Source organism: Notothenia rossii (assembly GCF_949606895.1).
Source record: "Notothenia rossii genome assembly, chromosome: 8".
NCBI lineage: Eukaryota > Metazoa > Chordata > Actinopteri > Perciformes > Nototheniidae > Notothenia > Notothenia rossii.
In genome coordinates this window covers 42,960,855-42,979,869 of record NC_136906.1, presented here as the reverse complement: position 1 = coordinate 42,979,869, position 19,015 = coordinate 42,960,855, and the positions used below count along the sequence as shown (strand labels likewise).

The following is a 19,015-nucleotide window of genomic DNA, read 5'->3' as shown; positions in this document are numbered from 1 at the left end:
CATGTTATCATATTTTTATTTCTTCAGTACCGATAACAAAACTGATAACGTCGGAGATTATCGATAGAAATGTAGCCCCGGGGCCTGTTTAATACCAGGTTTCTATACCCATCCCTATTTATGTGTGTTCATGGTAATGAAAGGACGAGTCACCTTCTATAACAATGTGACTTGGACGATGTTTTAGGCAGCACAGCCCTACAGCACAGAATCAGAATCAGAAACGGATTTATTGAGGGGGGGTCACGTGGACGAGACTAAGATGGCAGCTTAGCTGGGATGCTCCCGACAACCACACATAATTTAATACAAAATCCCTACCTACACGACAAAATATTTTAACACAATATCAGCTTTGATATGTCAAACCCTCCTGCGACCAAGGCTTGCGATATTTTCTCTCGGGGACGAAGTTGGTCGATTAAAACAGCCCCGCCAAGTCCACGGAGCGACTCCGAAGATAGCAACATGGCTAACATAGCTGACGTTTTGAGTGAGTTGAAATCACTACGGGCGGACTTCGGAACAAAGTTGGACAACATCGATACACGTCTGACTGTCGTGGCAACCTCAATGGCTGCATTGGAGAGTAGAGTAACAGAATTAAAACGGAATGTTTCTTCCAATTCAACCCGTATTAACTAGGCCGCATTCACCACGCAGAGAAGACGCTTGAAAAAACGGAGGCCGCACTTGACTCCGTTAACAAACGTATCGCTTACCTTGAGTCAAAGACGGACGACCTGGAGAACCGGGGCAGAAGAAAGAATCTACGGCTGGTATGCGAGAAAGAGCCGAGGGCCAACAAAAACACCTCGACTTCGTTAACGACATGCTGACACGATGGCTGAGCTGACCCCTGACAGGGCTCTCACTCTGGAGCTGGTTCATCGCACGCTAGCGTCGGGGAAACCCAACCAACACAGAGCGGTCATCGTCCGCTTCTTAAAGTTTCACGAGAAGGAGTTTGTCTACCGTGAATCAAGACGTCGAGACATCACACATGGCGGGGGCAAGATATCATTCGTGCAGGATTTATCTGCAGAAACGGTCCGGATCCGACGGGGATTTAACACCATTACAAAGTTGTTTGTTGGCATCAACGCCTTACGTGGATTCCAACACAACCCCTGCAAACTGAGAGTGCTACACAACGGCAAGATTCATCTCTTCATAACGCCACAAGAAGCCGAAAAGTTCTACAAAAGCATCAAACAATAGCCTCTGGTGTGTGTTGTGTGGGAATCACACGGCCACAATGAGCTTGGGATTGCATCGGAAGATATCAGGCATTGTGAGTTGAGCTACAGTTGCAAACATTTACATTGTCTTTATACGCGTGTGTATATGGAGGTTTCTTTTATTCCTTTCTCTCTCCTTCTTAAGAGAAAGCCCATTGAAATATGATTATGTTCAAGAGTAGACCTATTGTATATAATAAGGATGGCATTGTGTTCATATGTGTTTTGCATGTTTCATTCGAACAGCAGATATTGTTTTAATATATTTAGATTTGTGTTTTGTCCTGAAGGGATATATTACTTGACAAGGTTTAAATGTGTGGTTGTTGGGCACCGATTTTTTGTTTTGTTTTGTGAGCTTGGGTCGAGTTACACTGACTGGTTGCTCCTCACATATTGTGGATCAACATCCATCAATGTTTCTACAGTTGGGGAAATGCTAGAGTTGAGGGTGTGCCTGTTTTGGGGTGTGTTCGTGTGTGTATGTGTTTCCTTTGGGGGAGGAGGGGGGTCACTTGCACCATATTAATAATTTTGTAGAAATATTTACAGTTTTGTTACTTTATAATGCTGAGATGAATGTCTATGGAGAGAGCAACTCAGGGCAGTAGTTTGGATATTAAAGTTACAAGCTGGAACGTCCGGGGAATGAGAAAATTGGCTAAATTGAAGCAAGTTTTAAACAGGGTAAAATATCTTGAATCTAAAATAGTCTTTCTATAGGAGACACATTTACTCGCTGAAGATATTCACTATTTGAGCAAAAGGTGGCCAGGCCAAGTATTTTATTCTTCCCATAGTACTTATGCACGAGGTGTGGCTATCTTTGTACACAAATCCATACCATTTCAACTTATAAAAACTATCCAAGACCCACATGGAAGGTATATTATTGTCACAAAAAATTAATTGTATAAGTGTCTATGGCCCGAATGAGAATCACCCCTCATTTTTTTAACGATTTTTTCTAACTCTGTCTGCTTTGGAGGAACTTTATATTATAGGAGGATACTTTAATTGTGCTCTTGATCCACTCCTTGATAGATCTACACAGGTTGATATGACTCATGTGCAAACAAGGAAAACATTGATTAGATATATGAAGGATTTAAGGTTAAGTGAAGTTTGGAGGAACTTGAACCTGGATAAGAGGGAATTTTCTTCATTTCATTGAGGTTAGCTATGATAACTTTAATATTAAAACCAAACAAGCCACCAACACAATGCTCATCTTACAGACCAATTCGCTTAATGGGATGTAATAAATATCCCCCTCAATTAATTGTTGATGATCAACAAGGTTTTGTGCAAAAACGACAGGGATTTCACAACATCAGAAGAGTTTTAAATATACTACATGAGAAACATAACGCGAAGGACACAGCAATGCTTTCAGTGGATGTGTGTCAAGCATTTGATAGGATTGAATGGACTTATCTTTTTGAAGTACTTCCAAGATTGGGGTTTGGTGAAACCCTTCTGAAATGGATTCAACTGCTATACACAAACCCAACCGTTGAGATCCTAACTAACAACACTATCTCGGCACCCTTTAATTTAGAGAGATCTACCCGACAGGGTTGCCCTCTGTCTCCACTGCTATTTAAATTAACAATAACAGGGGTGCACACAACTTTCTCAGTGAGGTACTCCGATGAGTACCTAGAGTCAGTGTTTGGTACTCCAACTTCTGGCTCCCCTCAAAGTTCCCATGAAGCCCCCTGTATTGCAAATGTACCTGCGTACCACTTATGTGCACCCCTGGCAATAGAACCTTTAGCTGTGGCCGTTAGAGCACATACAGAATTATCAGGCATTACTCTTGGGGGGATAGAACATCGCATTTCTTTATACGCAGATGATATCATATTTTTCTTGACAAATATAGAACAAAGTATTTCCAATTGAATGAGCGTAATAAAGGAATTTGGTGCATTTTCTGGATACAAAATGAATAACTCTAAATCAGTGTAGATGTTTCTGAATGACAAAGAGAGACACAGTCCCATAGCAGATACTCCATTTATGACAACAACTGACGGTTTCAGATATTTGGGTGTTAAAATTACTCCGGAACTCAGAGACATAGTTTCAGCTAATTATGATCCCCTGGTAGACGGAGTGACTGAAAAACTAAGCCGCTGCTCCAACTTGCCTGTATCTATGATCGGACGAATAAATATCATAAAAATGACCATTCTACCTCAATTTTTATATTATTTTCAAACGCTTCCATTGCCACTACCAAATATGTTCTACGAAAAGCTTAACAAATTATTTAGTCAATTCATCTGGAACAGCAGAAAAGCCAGACTCCGTCTTAAACTATTAAACCTACCTTATGAGAGGGGGGGTCTTCAATTCCCTAATCTTAAATGGTATTATATGGCTGCCCAACTAAATTCAGCTTCATATTATTTTTGTACAATAACACCCCCGACTTGGGTAAACATAGAGCAGACATCAACTCCATATCCAGATCTGACATTACAAATGTGTCTTTACTCTTCAGATATTAAGACATTGAAGAAACGTACAAAAAAACCTTTTCTTAAGAATACGATCTCAGTTTGGTATGCTGCACACAAACATGTAGGCAACACACCTACGCTGTCTCAATGTACTCCTGTTTGGGGCAATGAGCAGTTTACACCTGGGAAAAGAGATGGAGGATTTCAATCATGGAATACAAAAGGCATTCAGAAAATGATGGATCTATATACAGACAGAGTTTTGCTTTCTTTTGATCAGCTATGACGGAGATATCAAATCCCTAAAAAGCACTAAATATTTATAGTTAAAAAGTTACATGTCATCAAAACATAAACAGATAATGTCTGTACCACCTTTATCGAAACTTGAGGAAATACCACTTGTACATTTGGACGGAAAGGGCCTAGTATCTAAATTCTACAACATGATGGTTGCATTTGACACTGAATCAGCATTAGATAAATGAACTGCATGGAAAACGGATATAAAAGAGGATATTGATGAGGAAGATTGGAATGCTGCTTGCCTAAAAGCACAAAGTCAGACAATAAATACTAGTTTTAAATTACTTCAATATAAATGGTTAATGAGAATGTACATGACTCCTGTCAAACTTCATCATATGTTTGCCAATATTCCAGATGTCTGCTCTTAGTGTTTGGAAGAGAAAGGAACTTTATTTCATTGTCTTTGGGAAAGTCCACAAATTCAAATCTTCTGGAAGGATTTTATTAGGTGTCTGTCAGATATGTTTAACATTAATGTCCCTTTGAACGTCAAACTTTGTGTGCTTGGAATATATCCAAAGGACTTCAAACAGACTTCAAAACAAAACAAGCTTCTGGATTTTGGCCTATTTCAAGCCAGGAGGGCTATCGCTTTATGTTGGAAATGTACGGATGCCCCATCACTGAGGATTTGGTTGAAGGAACTTTCTGGAAGTGTTGGTCTCTAGAAAGACTGACTTACATCGCTAAGGGCAAGCGCAAGGACTTTGTTCAGCTCTGGGAGCCATATATGCACATTATAAGGGATGGGAATCTGGACTGCCTCTGAAAAGAAACTGTGAAATTATTTCTGTTCTATTTATTTTATTTGTAGGCCTATGCTTTTAATACTGGTGCAATGTGAGGGTGTGTGTAAGCGTGTATATGTTTGTGATGTAATTTGTTGTTCAATAAGAAAATACCAATAAACATAGCCTATCTAGAAACGGGTTTCTTACCAGGTAGGTTGACACGTACGAGGAATTTGACCTGGTGTCGTGGTGCATACATAAAAGTAAAACAAAAATTAAAAAAACACAGATAGCGAACTATTTTAGGAACACTATAATAACATACAAAAAAACAAGACAAAATATAGTAAAATAGAAAATAATATAAAGCAGTAATTTACATTGAAATATAATGCAATAAAATATGTGCAATAAGCAAACCAGATACAGAGAGGATCAACCCGTCGGGTTGAGTCTGAACGATATACACACACACACACACACACACACACACACACACACACACACACACACACACACACACACACACACACACACACACACACTCACACACTGTGACTGCCGGCTGCCGTACAGAAGGACCTCTGAAAGTTTAATACGTGTCTTGTTTTCGAGATGACGGGGAGAGAAACTGAAGCCCTCACTCCATTCTTCTTTACATCTTTGTGGGTATCCTTTAGATCAGTGGTTTTCAAACTGTGAGGCGCGCCTCCCCGGGGGGCGCCAGAGAGCTTCAGGGGAGCCGCAGCGTGAGAAAAAAAAAACGAGAAACAGATAAATCTAGCTGGTTAACTTCAGCTAACTTTATGCGAGCGGCAACACGGATCGATTTTTAGTGAAGTTACCTAAAGTGAGAGAGGAGACAGCGTCTGGCAGAAAACGGAGGAAGTATGACCACGATTATTCGAAGCTGGGATTTTCATGGACCGGTCCTGGCAGGGGCGGTGCCATGTGTGTGTTCAGGAGAATCACAGAACGGCTGGTCGTCAGCGGGCCGTTGACGGCCGGCTCGGTTCGCTGACGGCCGGCGCCACCCTTTATCTTAATTTGAATAATACTTACTTTGATCAAAAGCAAGTACCGGTCGAGGCTGCAGCCAGCGGATGATCTGCGTTTATTCCTGTTTACATTGCATCCCCGCATCATCCGCCTGTGCGCATCAAAGATGCAGACTCATTGTTCCCACCCAATTGAAGCAAAGTTGACATTCAGTGTGTTGCCGGGAGCATATAAGGATTCATCCACGATGTTGAAAATGTTAAAAATGTTGAAAACAAATGTTTAAAACATTAAGATAAAAAGGTTTCAAAAAGTTGTTGTTTAATGTTTTAAGGAGGTGACGCTACTCAGCCAATCAAATCGTTGCAGTCAGTGAGTCAGCACGATAGATTCAAACACACACACAGAGACGAGACAAGAAGAGAGAAACAGTCGGAGTAATTTCAAATGGCGTGCTCAACAAAGAGAAAGGTAGCGAAAACAGAGCATTTAATTACATTTTCTCTTACTGGATCTCTTTGAAATGCAATTGAATACCCCTGTATTATAGCAACAACAACAACAATAATAATTGGGAGGGGGGGTGCAGCTGTTCTTATGTTTTCTGAGGAGAGGCTCACCTTCCCACACTTTGAAAACCCCTGCTTTAGATCAGAGCAAGATAACAAGATTTCCCTCATTCTGAGTTTTACAGAAACATGAAACAGGGGTGTATGTAGATGTAATACTTGTATGATTTATCTGAGATCAATTGTGCCCGCAGAATACAGATCAACCACTGATCTTTACTCTGATGATTAAGAACTGTTACATCATAATGATTAATGGGAAGTCCAATTGTGTTCACAATAAAATATGTGTGTTTTTAGTAACAATACCGTAAAATTACATTTAGAGCTTTTAATAGCTGAATGATTTTAGAGCAGCTTCTTATAGACTGTTCCAACAGGATTACATAGCTAGGCAATAGCTTTGGTACATGACTGCTTCCGGTCAAACACACACACAAAAGCACACTCCAACTTAGAACTGGAGCATGATAAAAATGAAAATTGAAAACATGTGTTGTGTAGAAATCCACTTTGATGTATTCACTGACTACCTCTCTGCTGTCTCTGGACAGCCAAACTATAAAAGGAAAATTGATATTGAACTCCCCAGCTACTTAGTGTTTCAGCCCAGTGTTTCCGCCAGACCAGGATATAGATAACTGTCAGATAGATACTGTCTTTTTACGTTAGTGAGCCGGATCATTTGGCTCGGCTCTCTTAAAGCGCCGGCTGTTTCGGCTCCCAAACGGCTCTTCCTGTTACCACAGTTTACCACGGAGCCTCAGTTTCACCGCTGTGAGGCTCTGGTGCTCGCAGCTCACGCACGTGCTCCACTAGCACCGCTCATCGCATCCAAATCGCGCACGTTCCGTGTTGTCCTGTAGCAGGCACCGCCAATGTCGGGGAAACGATCTTCAATACTCCGAAAATAATTCCACCAGACTCCTTTGCCCCTCCAACTGAGGGATGTCCTTGTCCTTTTTCCTTTTCGTTATTTCAAGCGATAAAAACTCTCGATCTTCTCTTGAATTATTCATATTTTTTTGGACCCAGACGCCGACCAATACGGACCCAGAGCTATAATCAATACATTAATAGGAGATTTTTCGGAGCCTCCCGCTTTTTTAACGCTGATTTGGGTGACTTGTGTAATTCGTGGAGAACCAAAGGGTTTTCGTTTTGGGGGTGGGGGGGGGGAGTCTATCCGTCAGTCCGACTGACGGACAACTTCTCACTTCAAAAAAGAAGAGGAAATCTAGACCGCAAAAATAATTAAACAAGCAAGTACCTGTTTTTCCTGGCCAAGGACAGGTTCCTTGAACACAACACGAGCGTAACGTGTCTTCACGTGGTATACTGGACTGTCTCAGAAAATTAGAATATTGTGATAAAGTTCTTTATTTTCTGTAATGCAATTAAAAAAACAAAAATGTCATACATTCTGGATTCATTACAAATCAACTGAAATATTGCAAGCCTTTTATTATTTTAATATTGCTGATTATGGCATACAGCTTAAGAAAACTCAAAAATCCTATCTCAAAAAATTAGAATAGTTCCTCAGACCAAGTAAAAAAAAAAGATTTATAACAGCAAAACACAATCAAACATTTGAAAATGTCCATTAATGCACTCAGTACTTGGTTGGGAATCCTTTTGCACGGATTACTGCATCAATGCGGCGTGGCATGGAGGCAATCAGCCTGTGGCATTGCTGAGGTGTTATGGATGCCCAGGATGCTTCAATAGCGGCCTTTAGCTCATTAGCATTGTTGGGTCTGGTGTCTTTCAGCTTCTTCTTCACAATACCCCACATATTCTCTATGGGGTTCAGGTCAGGGGAATTTGCAGGCCAATCGAGGACAGTAATGCCATGGTCAGTACACCAGTTACTGGTGGTTTTGGCACTGTGGGCAGGTGCCAGATCATGCTGGAAAATGAATTCCTCATCTCCATAGAGCTTTTCAGCAAACGAAAGCATGTAGTGCTCTAAAATCTCTTGGTACACAGCTGCATTTACTCTGGGCTTGATGAAACACAGTGGACCAACACCAGCAGCTGACATGGCTCCCCAAACCATCGCTGACTGTGGGAACTTCACACTGGATTTCAAGCAACTTGGATTTTGCTCCTCTCCAGCCTTTCTCCAGACTCTGGCGCCTTGACTTCCAAATGAAATACAAAACTTGCTTTCGTCTGAAAAGAGGACTTTGGACCATTGTGCAACTGTCCAGTGCTTCTTTTCCTCAGCCCAAGTCAGACGCCTCTTCCGTTGTCTTGAGTTCAGAAGTGGCTTGACCATGGGAATACGGCTATTGTAGCCCATTTCCCGGACACGTCTGTGAACAGTGACTTTTGATACCTGGACTCCAGCTTCAGTCCACTGTCTTCGAAGCTCCCCCAAATTCTGGAAGCGACTCTTCTTCACAATGCTGTTAAGGCTGCGGTCATCTCTCTTGGTTGTGCAGCGTTTCCTGCCACATTTCCCCCTTCCAACAGACTTTTTGTGGATGTGCTTTGAAACTGCACTCTGTGAACAGCTTGCTCTTTGAGAAATTTATTTTTGTGTCTTACCCTCCTGATGGAGGGTGTCAATGACGGTCCTCTGGACAGCAGTCAGATCAGCAGTCTTCCCCATACTTGTGATTTAGTTTACTGAACCAAGCTGAGTGTTTTTCAAGGCTCAGGAAACCCTTGCAGGTGTTTCGAGTTAAGAGAACATCCAGTTCACAAGTCATACAATTTCTAAATGAACATCCTTGGTTAACAACAACTTCATAGGGGCTTTTAAAGTTGTGTGAAGTAATTAAACATTCAAAATACAAGATCAGGGGGTCATTAAGATCTTTTAAATTATTATTACCCCCCTTCATAAAAGAGACTTCCTTATAGTTAATAAAGTAATTACACATTAGTTCACAAGCCATACAACTTAAAAAAAGAACATCTTTAGATAACACATCATATTAAAAAACTAATCGAATTTAGAGAGGACAATACAAGTTTTAGGTGACTTAGTGAGTGAAAATTAATGGCTTTTTATTTAGTTTGAGCGTATTTCTTTTTAAAACTAACTCCACCCCCCTATCTTTCTGGCATAGGATAACAGCAAAATCCGGGGGTGACAGGAGGGGGGAGAGAAAGCGGGGGAGAAGAAGGGGTGTGAGGGGGGAGGGGGGAGACAGTCTCACACATCCATACTCTATTTTTCATGAAGAGCCTCAGACGGAGGGTCTGAACCCGGCACAGATACTGCATCCGTTTCTTGATTGGCTCTCCCGACGGATGGCGGTAAGTTGTCAAAGGCGTCTCGCTGATTAAACCCATATCGAAGCGTCTCTTGGCCATTTTTCTTTTTTGAAAGGTGACTTGAGTGGAAATGACTGGCTTTTTTATTTAGTCTGAACGTATTTCTTTTTTTTATCTAACTCCACCCTCACTGTCTTCTGACATCACAGTCAAAGGAAGGGGGTGAGGAGACAGGAAGGGGTGTGAGGGGGACAGTGGGAGACAGGAAGGGTTGGGTTGAGAGAACGGGGGGTGTGAATAGACTGTCTTCATCAACACTTTTGATTAGACAACAAAAGACGCTACTACAGGGGGGCATTTCACACCTACAGTATGTGTGATTACACTTCACCCCTCACATCAAAGGATCTCACACCTACTTGTGATATCACCCCTACTTGTGATATCACACCTTGAAGATAGGGGAGGCGGGACTTAGCTCATTAATATCATTGGGGGCGGCCCATCTGTCACTTTTTATGCATACTAATGTGATGGAAACAGTATCCTTATTACTATTACTGACATCTTTAAAACCTCACTGGAGACATGCCACGTTCCAGCATGCTTCAAAACCACAATCATCCCGGTTCCCAAGAAAACAAGGATCCCAGGATTAAATGACTACAGACCCGTCGCCCTGACCCCTGTGGTTATGAAGTCCTTTGAGCACCTTGTCCTGTCCCACATCAAATCCATCACAGACTGGACCCCCTGCAGTTTGCCTACAGAGCCAACAGGTCTGTAAATGATGCTGTCAACATGGCCCTCCACTTCCTCCTCCAGCACCTGGACACAGCAGGAACCTACACCTGGATCCTGTTTGTGGAATTCAGCTCTGCCTTCAACACCATCATCCCGGCTCTGCTGCAGACTCCACCTGCAGATGGATCGCAGACTTCCTGTCTGACAGGAAGCAGCACGTGAGGCTGGGGAAACACGTCTCTGATGGTTGTGTGTGAAATGGTTCTGCGTGAAAAGTCCAGTGGACTCCCCTGGAGTCCTTCCTTATTAGTCTGTTCAGTGTCTTCCTGTCAGCAGCCCAGACGCTCTACCCCAGCAGACCACACCATGAAAGAAGGTGGTTCCTCTGGCACCAGAGGGTGAAGTCCTGCGTCAGCCCACTGTACTTCCTGTCGTCCTCGTTGGAGATGAGAGTAGTAGTAAGATTCATCCCGCTTTCGTCTCATTAGTATGCATAAAAAAGTGATAGGTCACACCTCCCCCCATTATGCAAATGAGCTAAGTCCCGCCTCCCCTTTGATCGAGGTGTGAGATCTCAAGTAGGTGTGATATCCCAAGTAGGTGTGAGATCCGTCGATAGGAGGAGGTTGATGTGTATTCACAGATGTGAAAAGCCCCCACTGTTGCGCCTTATGGTGTATCATAAAAAATGTTTCAATCACATTAGTATGCATAAAAAGTGACAGGTGGGCCCGCCCCCAAGTCTATTAAAACAAAATGCCGCTTCCATCACATTAGTATGCATAAAAGTGACAGAAGGGCCCGCCCCAAATATGTGATGTCAGAAGACCGAGGGGGTGGAGTGAGATTAAAAAAAAAGAACCCCGTGCAGATAAAAAGCCAGTCATTTCCAATCATCAAGTCATCTTTCGAAAAAGAAAAAATGGCCAAGAGACGCCTCGATATGGGTTTAATCAGCGAGACGCCTGTGACAACTTACCGCCATCCGTCCGGAGCGCCAATCAAGAAACGGATGCAGTATCTGTGCCGGGTTCAAACACCTCCGGTCGAAGATCTTGAAGAGAAATGGCTTCTGGAAAATGAACATGTTTGGGGATACGTATTCAACTATATGGCGAATGAACTGCATTTCTACAATCTGAAGAATGGAGAAATGTATGGACCCCACAGTGTTAAAGCGACGTTGACCTCAACAGATTGGGCTGTGTTAACTCTGGTGTCTTCCAGAGATCTCCACGCAACCATTGTATCGGAAGAAGTAGTGCATCAAGAAAACACTGTGGAACCAGCGGTGTACAAGACATGTGCAACAAAAAGCAAAGAAACGCAAACAAAAAGCGAGATCAGAGAAGAGTTTTCACCGTTACCCCCCAATGTGGAGGAAGAAGAAGGAAATATCCCCCCGCCGCCAGAAGTGAAAAGAGTCCTGACAAGCACCGTCTGGGAAACTAAAAGCGGAAGATCTGCGCGATGGTATTACCGCGCAAGCCGTTTGCTGACGCAGGGGGGAGGGATTCTCTCTAAAACACAGTGTCCTGCCATCTCTCTCTGTTTCTGCTGATGTGTAAAATATACAAAATAACTGTATGATTCTATCCCACATTGAATACTGTTTTACAAACTGGTCGTTTGCTTGTGCCACACACCTGAAACCCATAGAACAGCTGTTCAAGAGAGCTATCCAGGTGTTTGACAGAAAGCCACAGTCATACCACCACTGTACCATCCTTGAATATGCTGCTCATGTTCTTTCTGCATATCGTGTATTTATTTTTGCTGTATGTATATATATAAATGTCATGTTCTTATATGCTGTATGTGACGGGACTATAGATGGAAATTAGCTCAGAGCTAAAATCCGGCTCATTTACACTTGTAAGCATTATATTTGTTTTAAAGTGTTCATCAATGTGCACTACGGTAGCCCTGAAGAAAATTAAACATTAAAATATGTTATCGATGTCCCCATTCCCAGTTTGTTTTGGGAATAATTGCGATGTTTACTATGTTTTGGTAGCTCTTAACAAAACAGAATTTTTGTAAAAGACTGCGACTCTAAAAGGCAAGTTTGTGATTTTAACACTGTTTCGATGAAACAATACATTATACAATATTACGACTTTTTGCCATATTTTTAACACAATATACTTGTACCTTTTTTTTTTTTGTGGTTGTAGGGCTTCAAGATATTTTGCATGTCATGCATAAACACGGTGTCATCTTTTCCTTGAAACTGACGTGCTGCCCGTTTTACAAAACAAGTTATTTTTCTGCTTCTTCATCCTCTGAATTTTCCTCCCCCGTCCCTCTTCCTTCAGCCAGCACAACAAGAATCAAGGTGGATCTGTGAAATGAAACACCTCTTCCCAAAGCGTGACTTCCCTATTGAGAGCATGCGTCTAGGGCAGTAGGGTCTAAACCAATTGGCCAGATATACTAACATGCAGAACGTACGGTATGTTTGAAGACTAACCATTTATCCAGTTCAAGCTGTCTTTAAGATGTGATATTGCGCTCTGACTATTTCGCGTAAAATCGTGACAAACTATTACTTATTCTTAAATTTGACCTCTTACTGCTTGGTTGAAAATGATAGTTGAAAAATAACTTTAAAAAAAAAAAAAGACTCAAACAGCGAGGGACATTATACTGGTGAAAAAAACTCTCAATTATACCGATGACTCCCCCTCCAACTCAACGCAATAAGTCCCTCCCTCCCCTCAGCAAAGCATCTAAAACTAAGGACCCCACTAAGACGACAGTTTGAAAACTAGCTATGGATCTGAGAAAAACCAAGTCTCCCCCTGTGAGTTGCAGCCAGGAACAAACTCCTGGACTACCATCATCACCACCATTCTGGACACCCGAATCTTGCAGTACTACTGCTGCTTATTTTGCTCCTTGGGCCAAGACGTCTCTGTTTATGGACACAGTGAATTCAGTGTTGGTTGATATTGTGGAGGGGGTGATACATCGGTACAGAGAAGAAATATGCAACGGATGCCGAGTCAGTCACCCCGGCCAGAGGCAACACGATTGTCTGAATGACATGCCCAATTTTTTCTTCAGAAACAATTACAACACGTTAATGAAAAGACTCTGGCTCACCAACTTCATTACTGAGATCGACCAGACTCTTATTGATAAAGACATTTTCACGGATGATTGGAGGATCCAAGGCGCTTCGGAGGCTTTTCTGCACAATCTCAAAAATTGTAGACGCCTCAAGGAGAGACTTGAAAAGATCCATGCCGAGTTGGATGGAGAAGAAGAAGACTAATAACCTGCGGTTGGTTGAAGCCAGGGATTTTTTCTTTTTTCGATACATTGACTTTTTCTTTAAAGTAAAATAAAAATGGGGAACTACTATGCAAAACGCTCCGTAGATATTGATCAGAATGTAGTCAATACCCTTTTTAATAAGTGTGGTGATGAGGACGATTGAAAACAGAGTGAATAGTGATCCCCGTGTAAACAGAATGGCTGAAGTTTGTAAACTAGAAGACATTTTGGATATCGTTCGTTCTGGCAGTACTATTCCTGGTCATTGGGAAACGATTGTAAACGAAACATTTAAAGTGGTCCTGGAATCTTCATTTTCCGAAACATTCTGGAACATTACCGAAGAAATGAAACAAACATCAAAAGTGTATCATGTGCTCTCATTGTATGCTCTGTTTGTAGATGTAATGCATCTTTGTGTCAAAAACAGCATACACATGAATATTTTGACTGAAGTGAAAAAAATCCATCATGATATTTCCAGTAATCTGGGGAATTCTAAGCTGGAGACGGTCCTGGGGATGTTACAATCAGTATAACTATTGATTTTGGGTGTGAAAATGTTTAAATGTAAATAGGAAAAAAAAAAAAATTAAATAAAAAAAAAAAGTGTTTTTTACATTTTAAAAACTGTTGTCTTCATTATAGCAAGGGGAGCGTGTCTGATACATGTGTATTACAGTCCTTCACATGCACTGTTGTCTTCATTATAACAAGGGGAGGGTAACAGTGAAGATGTATGATACATGTGTATTGAAACGTGCGTATTATACCCCCACAGAAACACAGAAACATGGAAACACAGAAACACAGAAACAAAGAAAACACTGAAACCACTGAAAAAACACAGAAACACTGAAACACAGACACACAGAAACACCGAAACACAGAGACACAGAACTACAGAAACACAGAAACACAGAACCACAGAGACACAGAAACACAAAAACATGGAAACACAGAAACACAGAAAACACAGAAACACAGAAACACAAAAACACAGAGAAACACAGAAACACAAAAACACTGAAACACCGACACACCGAGACACAGAACCACAGAAACACAGAAACACAAAAACACAGAAACACAGAAACACAAAAACACAGACACAAAGAAAACACAGAAACACAGAAACACAGAAACACAAAAACACAGAAACACCGACACACAGAAACACAGAAAACACAGAAACACAGAACCACAGAAACACAGAAAACACAGAAAACACAGAAACACAAAAACACAAAAAATACAAAAACACTGAAACACCGACACACAGAAACACCGAAAACACTGAAAAGACAAAAAACAGGCTTGTTTGTATTTTAAAAAGTCAAATAGTATCAGCCTCCCATCGACTTTTTAAAATACTGATTCGGAAAATTCTGTGTTTTTGTGTTTCTGTGTTTCTGTGTTTTCTTTGTGTCTGTGTTTTTGTGTTTCTGTGTTTCTGTGTTTTTGTGTTTCTGTGTTTCTGTGGTTCTGTGTCTCGGTGTGTCGGTGTTTCAGTGTTTTTGTGTTTCTGTGTTTCTGTGTTTCTCTGTGTTTTTGTGTTTCTGTGTTTCTGTGTTTTCTGTGTTTCTGTGTTTCCATGTTTTTGTGTTTCTGTGTTTCTGTGTCTCTGTGGTTCTGTGTCTCTTTAAATTTACATTTAAACATTTTCACACACAAAATCAATAGTTATACTGATTGTAACATCCCCAGGACCAGCTTAGAATTCCCCAGATTACTGGAAATATCATGATGGAGTTTTTTCACTTCAGTCAAAATATTCATGTGTATGCTGTTTTTGACACAAAGATGCATTACATCTACAAACAGAGCATACAATGAGAGCACATGATACACTTTTGATGTTTGTTTCATTTCTTCGGTAATGTTACAGAATGTTTCGGAAAATGAAGATTCCAGGACCACTTTAAATGTTTCGTTTACAATCGTTTCCCAATGACCAGGAATAGTACTGCCAGAACGAACGATATCCAAAATGTCTTCTAGTTTACAAACTTCAGCCATTCTGTTTACACGGGGATCACTATTCACTCTGTTTTCAATCGTCCTCATCACCACACTTATTAAAAAGGGTATTGACTACATTCTGATCAATATATACGGAGCGTTTTGCATAGTAGTTCCCCATTTTTATTTTACTTTAAAGAAAAAGTCAATGTATCGAAAAAAGAAAAAATCCCTGGCTTCAACCAACCGCAGGTTATTAGTCTTCTTCTTCTCCATCCAACTCGGCATGGATCTTTTCAAGTCTCTCCTTGAGGCGTCTACAATTTTTGAGATTGTGCAGAAAAGTCTCCGAAGCGCCTTGGATCCTCCAATCATCCGTGAAAATTTCTTTATCAATAAGAGTCTGGTCGATCTCAGTAATGAAGTCGGTGAGCCAGAATCTTTTCATTAACGTGTTGTAATTGTTTCTGAAGAAAAAATCGGGCATGTCATTCAGACAATCGTGTTGCCTCTGGCCGGGGTGACTGACTCGGCATCCGTTGCATATTTCTTCTCTGTACCGATGTATCACCCCCTCCACAATATCAACCAACACTGATTTCACTGTGTCCATAAACAGAGACGTCTTGGCCCAAGGAGTAAAATAATCAGCAGTAGTACTGCAAGATTAGGGTGTCCAGAATGGTGGTGATGATGGTAGTCCAGGAGTTTGTTCCTGGCTGCAACTCACGGGGGGAGACTTGGTTTTTCTCAGATCCATAGCTAGTTTTCAAACTGTTGTCTTAGTGGGGTCCTTAGTTTTAGATGCTTTGCTGAGTGGAGGGAGGGACTTATTGCGTTGAGTTGGAGGGGGAGTCATCGGTATAATTGAGAGTTTTTTTCACCAGTATAATGTCCCTCGCTGTTTTAGTCATTTTTTTTTTTTTAAGTTATTTTTCAACTATCATTTTCAACCAAGCAGTAAGAGGTCAAATTTAAGAATATGTAATAGTTTGTCACCATTTTACGGGAAATAGTCAGAGCGCAATGTCACATCTTAAAGACAGCTTGAACTGGATAAATGGTTAGTCTTCAAACATACCGTATGTTCTGCATGTTAGTATATCTGGCCAATTGGTTTAGACCCTACTGGCCTAGACGCATGCTCTCAATAGGGAAGTCACGCTTTGGGAAGAGGGGTTTCATTTCACAGATCCACCTTGATTCTTGTTGTGCTGGCTGAAGGAAGAGGGACGGGGGAGGAAAATTCAGAGGATGAAGAAGCAGAAAAATAACTTGTTTTGTAAAACGGGCAGCACGTCAGTTTCAAGGAAAAGATGACACCGTGTTTATGCATGACATGCAAAATATCTTGAACCCCTACAACCACAACAAAAAAAAGGTACAAGTATATTGTGTTAAAAATATGGCAAAAAGTCGTAATATTGTATAATGTATTGTTTCAAACAGTGTTAAAATCACAAACTTGCCCTTTAGAGTCGCAGTCTTTTACAAAAATTCTGTTTTGTTAAGAGCTACCAAAACATAGTAAACATCGCAATTATTCCCAAAACAAACTCGGAATGGGGACATCGATAACATATTTTAATGTTTAATTTTCTTCAGGGCTACCGTAGTGCACATTGATGAACACTTTAAAACAAAAATAATGCTTACAAGTGTAAATGAGCCGGATTTTAGCTTTGAGCTAATTTCCATCTGTAGTCCCGTCCCATACAGCATATAAGAACATGACATTTATATATATATATATATACAGCAAAAATAAAATACATGATATGCAGAAAGAGCATGAGCAGCATACAAGCATTGACCACATGGCAGTACAATGTAGAAGCTATGATATATAAAGTGCAAGATAAGATAAAAGCAATACATAAAGTGCAAGAGGAGATACCCCTGTGTTAAAGTGCATTTATTTAACAGTGATTACACATCTGTTTGTTGCTCAACCATTCTTTAAGTTGACCTTTAAAACTATTGAGAGTGGGACAATCCAGTATCTCAGTTGGGGGGCTATTCCACAATGAGCTGCCTTTAATGGAGAGGACATTTTGTCAAAGGTGGTCCGTCTGTGGTGGACCTCAAGGTCTCCTCTGGTTTCTGACCTAGTGCTGCGTCCAGTGTGTTTTCTGTGGATGAATTCCCCTAAGGGGAGGGGGGCCAGCCCATGTAAATATTTTTTTTTTTAAAACACATACTTTTAAAAGACATAAAAATGTCAAAAACTCAAGAAATTGTGATTTTCAAGGATGGTACAGTGGTGGTATGACTGTGGCTTTCTGTCAAACACCTGGATAGCTCTCTTGAACAGCTGTTCTATGGGTTTCAGGTGTGTGGCACAAGCAAACGACCAGTTTGTAAAACAGTATTCAATGTGGGATAGAATCATACAGTGGAGGTATGACTTTGCAGCATTGACAGTTAAGAAAAAGGTCTAATTTGTTTAAAATGTTGCAAGTTGAATTGAATGGTATTGGATACTTTCTGGATATGTTTCTTAAAAAGTCGAGTGTGAGTTCCAATATGACACTCCCTGTTCAATATACTTGCACTGGGAGACTAGTTCTATTTCTGCTCCATTTAAAAATACATTGGATCCTTCGATTTTGATTGATCGTTTACTGAACATCGTCGTTGAGAGTTTTTTCACCAGTATAATGTCCCTCGCTGTTTGAGTCTTTTTTTTTAAAGTAATTTTTCCATCTATCATTTTCAACCAAGCAGCAAGAGGTCAAATTTAAGAATAAGTAATAGTTTGTCACGATTTTACGGGGGATAGTCAGAGCGCAATGTCACATCTTAAAGACAGCTTGAACTGGATAAATGGTTAGTCTTCAAACATACCATACGTTCTGCATGTTAGTATATCTGGCCAATTGGTTTAGACCCTACTGCCCTAGACGCATGCTCTCAATAGGGAAGTCACGCTTTGGGAAGAGGTGTTTCATTTCACAGATCCACCTTGATTCTTGTTGTGCTGGCTGAAGGAAGAGGGACGGGGGAGGAAAATTCAGAGGATGAAGAAGCAGAAAAATAACTTGTTTTGTAAAACGGGCAGCACGTCAGTTTCAAGGAAAAGATGACACCGTGTTTATGCATGACATGCAAAATATCTTGAAGCCCTACAACCACAAAAAAAAGATTGTGTTAAAAATATGGCAAAAAAGTCGTAATATTGTATAATGTATTGTTTCTTCGAAACAGTGTTAAAATCACAAACTTGCCTTTTAGAGTCGCAGTCTTTTACAAAAATTCTGTTTTGGTAAGAGCTACCAAAAACATAGTAAACATCGCAATTATTCCCAAAACAAACTGGGAATGGGGACATCGATAACATATTTTAATGTTTAATTTTCTTCAGGGCTACCGTAGTGCACATTGATGAACACTTTAAAACAAATATAATGCTTACAAGTGTAAATGAGCCGGATTTTAGCTCTGAGCTCATTTCCATCTATAGTCCCGCCACATAC

General features: G+C 40.8%; 2 protein-coding genes and 1 long non-coding RNA gene across 3 annotated transcripts in view; 1 reads left to right on the top strand and 2 right to left on the bottom strand.

Annotated features, from left to right (window-relative positions):
* The window catches only part of LOC307014454 (uncharacterized protein), a 35,057-nt gene extending 30,062 nt beyond the window's left edge, over window positions 1–4,995 (bottom strand). Inside the window, exon 1 of the mRNA XM_079642362.1 lies at window positions 723–4,995. Within this exon, the coding sequence (XP_079498488.1) occupies window positions 723–891 (169 nt within the window). The 5' untranslated portion in view covers window positions 892–4,995. The remainder of the gene's footprint in view (window positions 1–722) is intronic.
* Window positions 1–19,015, bottom strand: part of enah (ENAH actin regulator) — a 229,006-nt gene that overhangs the window by 192,434 nt on the left and 17,557 nt on the right. The window lies entirely within an intron of this gene.
* LOC307014465 overlaps window positions 1–19,015 on the top strand; it is a 45,954-nt gene that overhangs the window by 23,191 nt on the left and 3,748 nt on the right. The window lies entirely within an intron of this gene.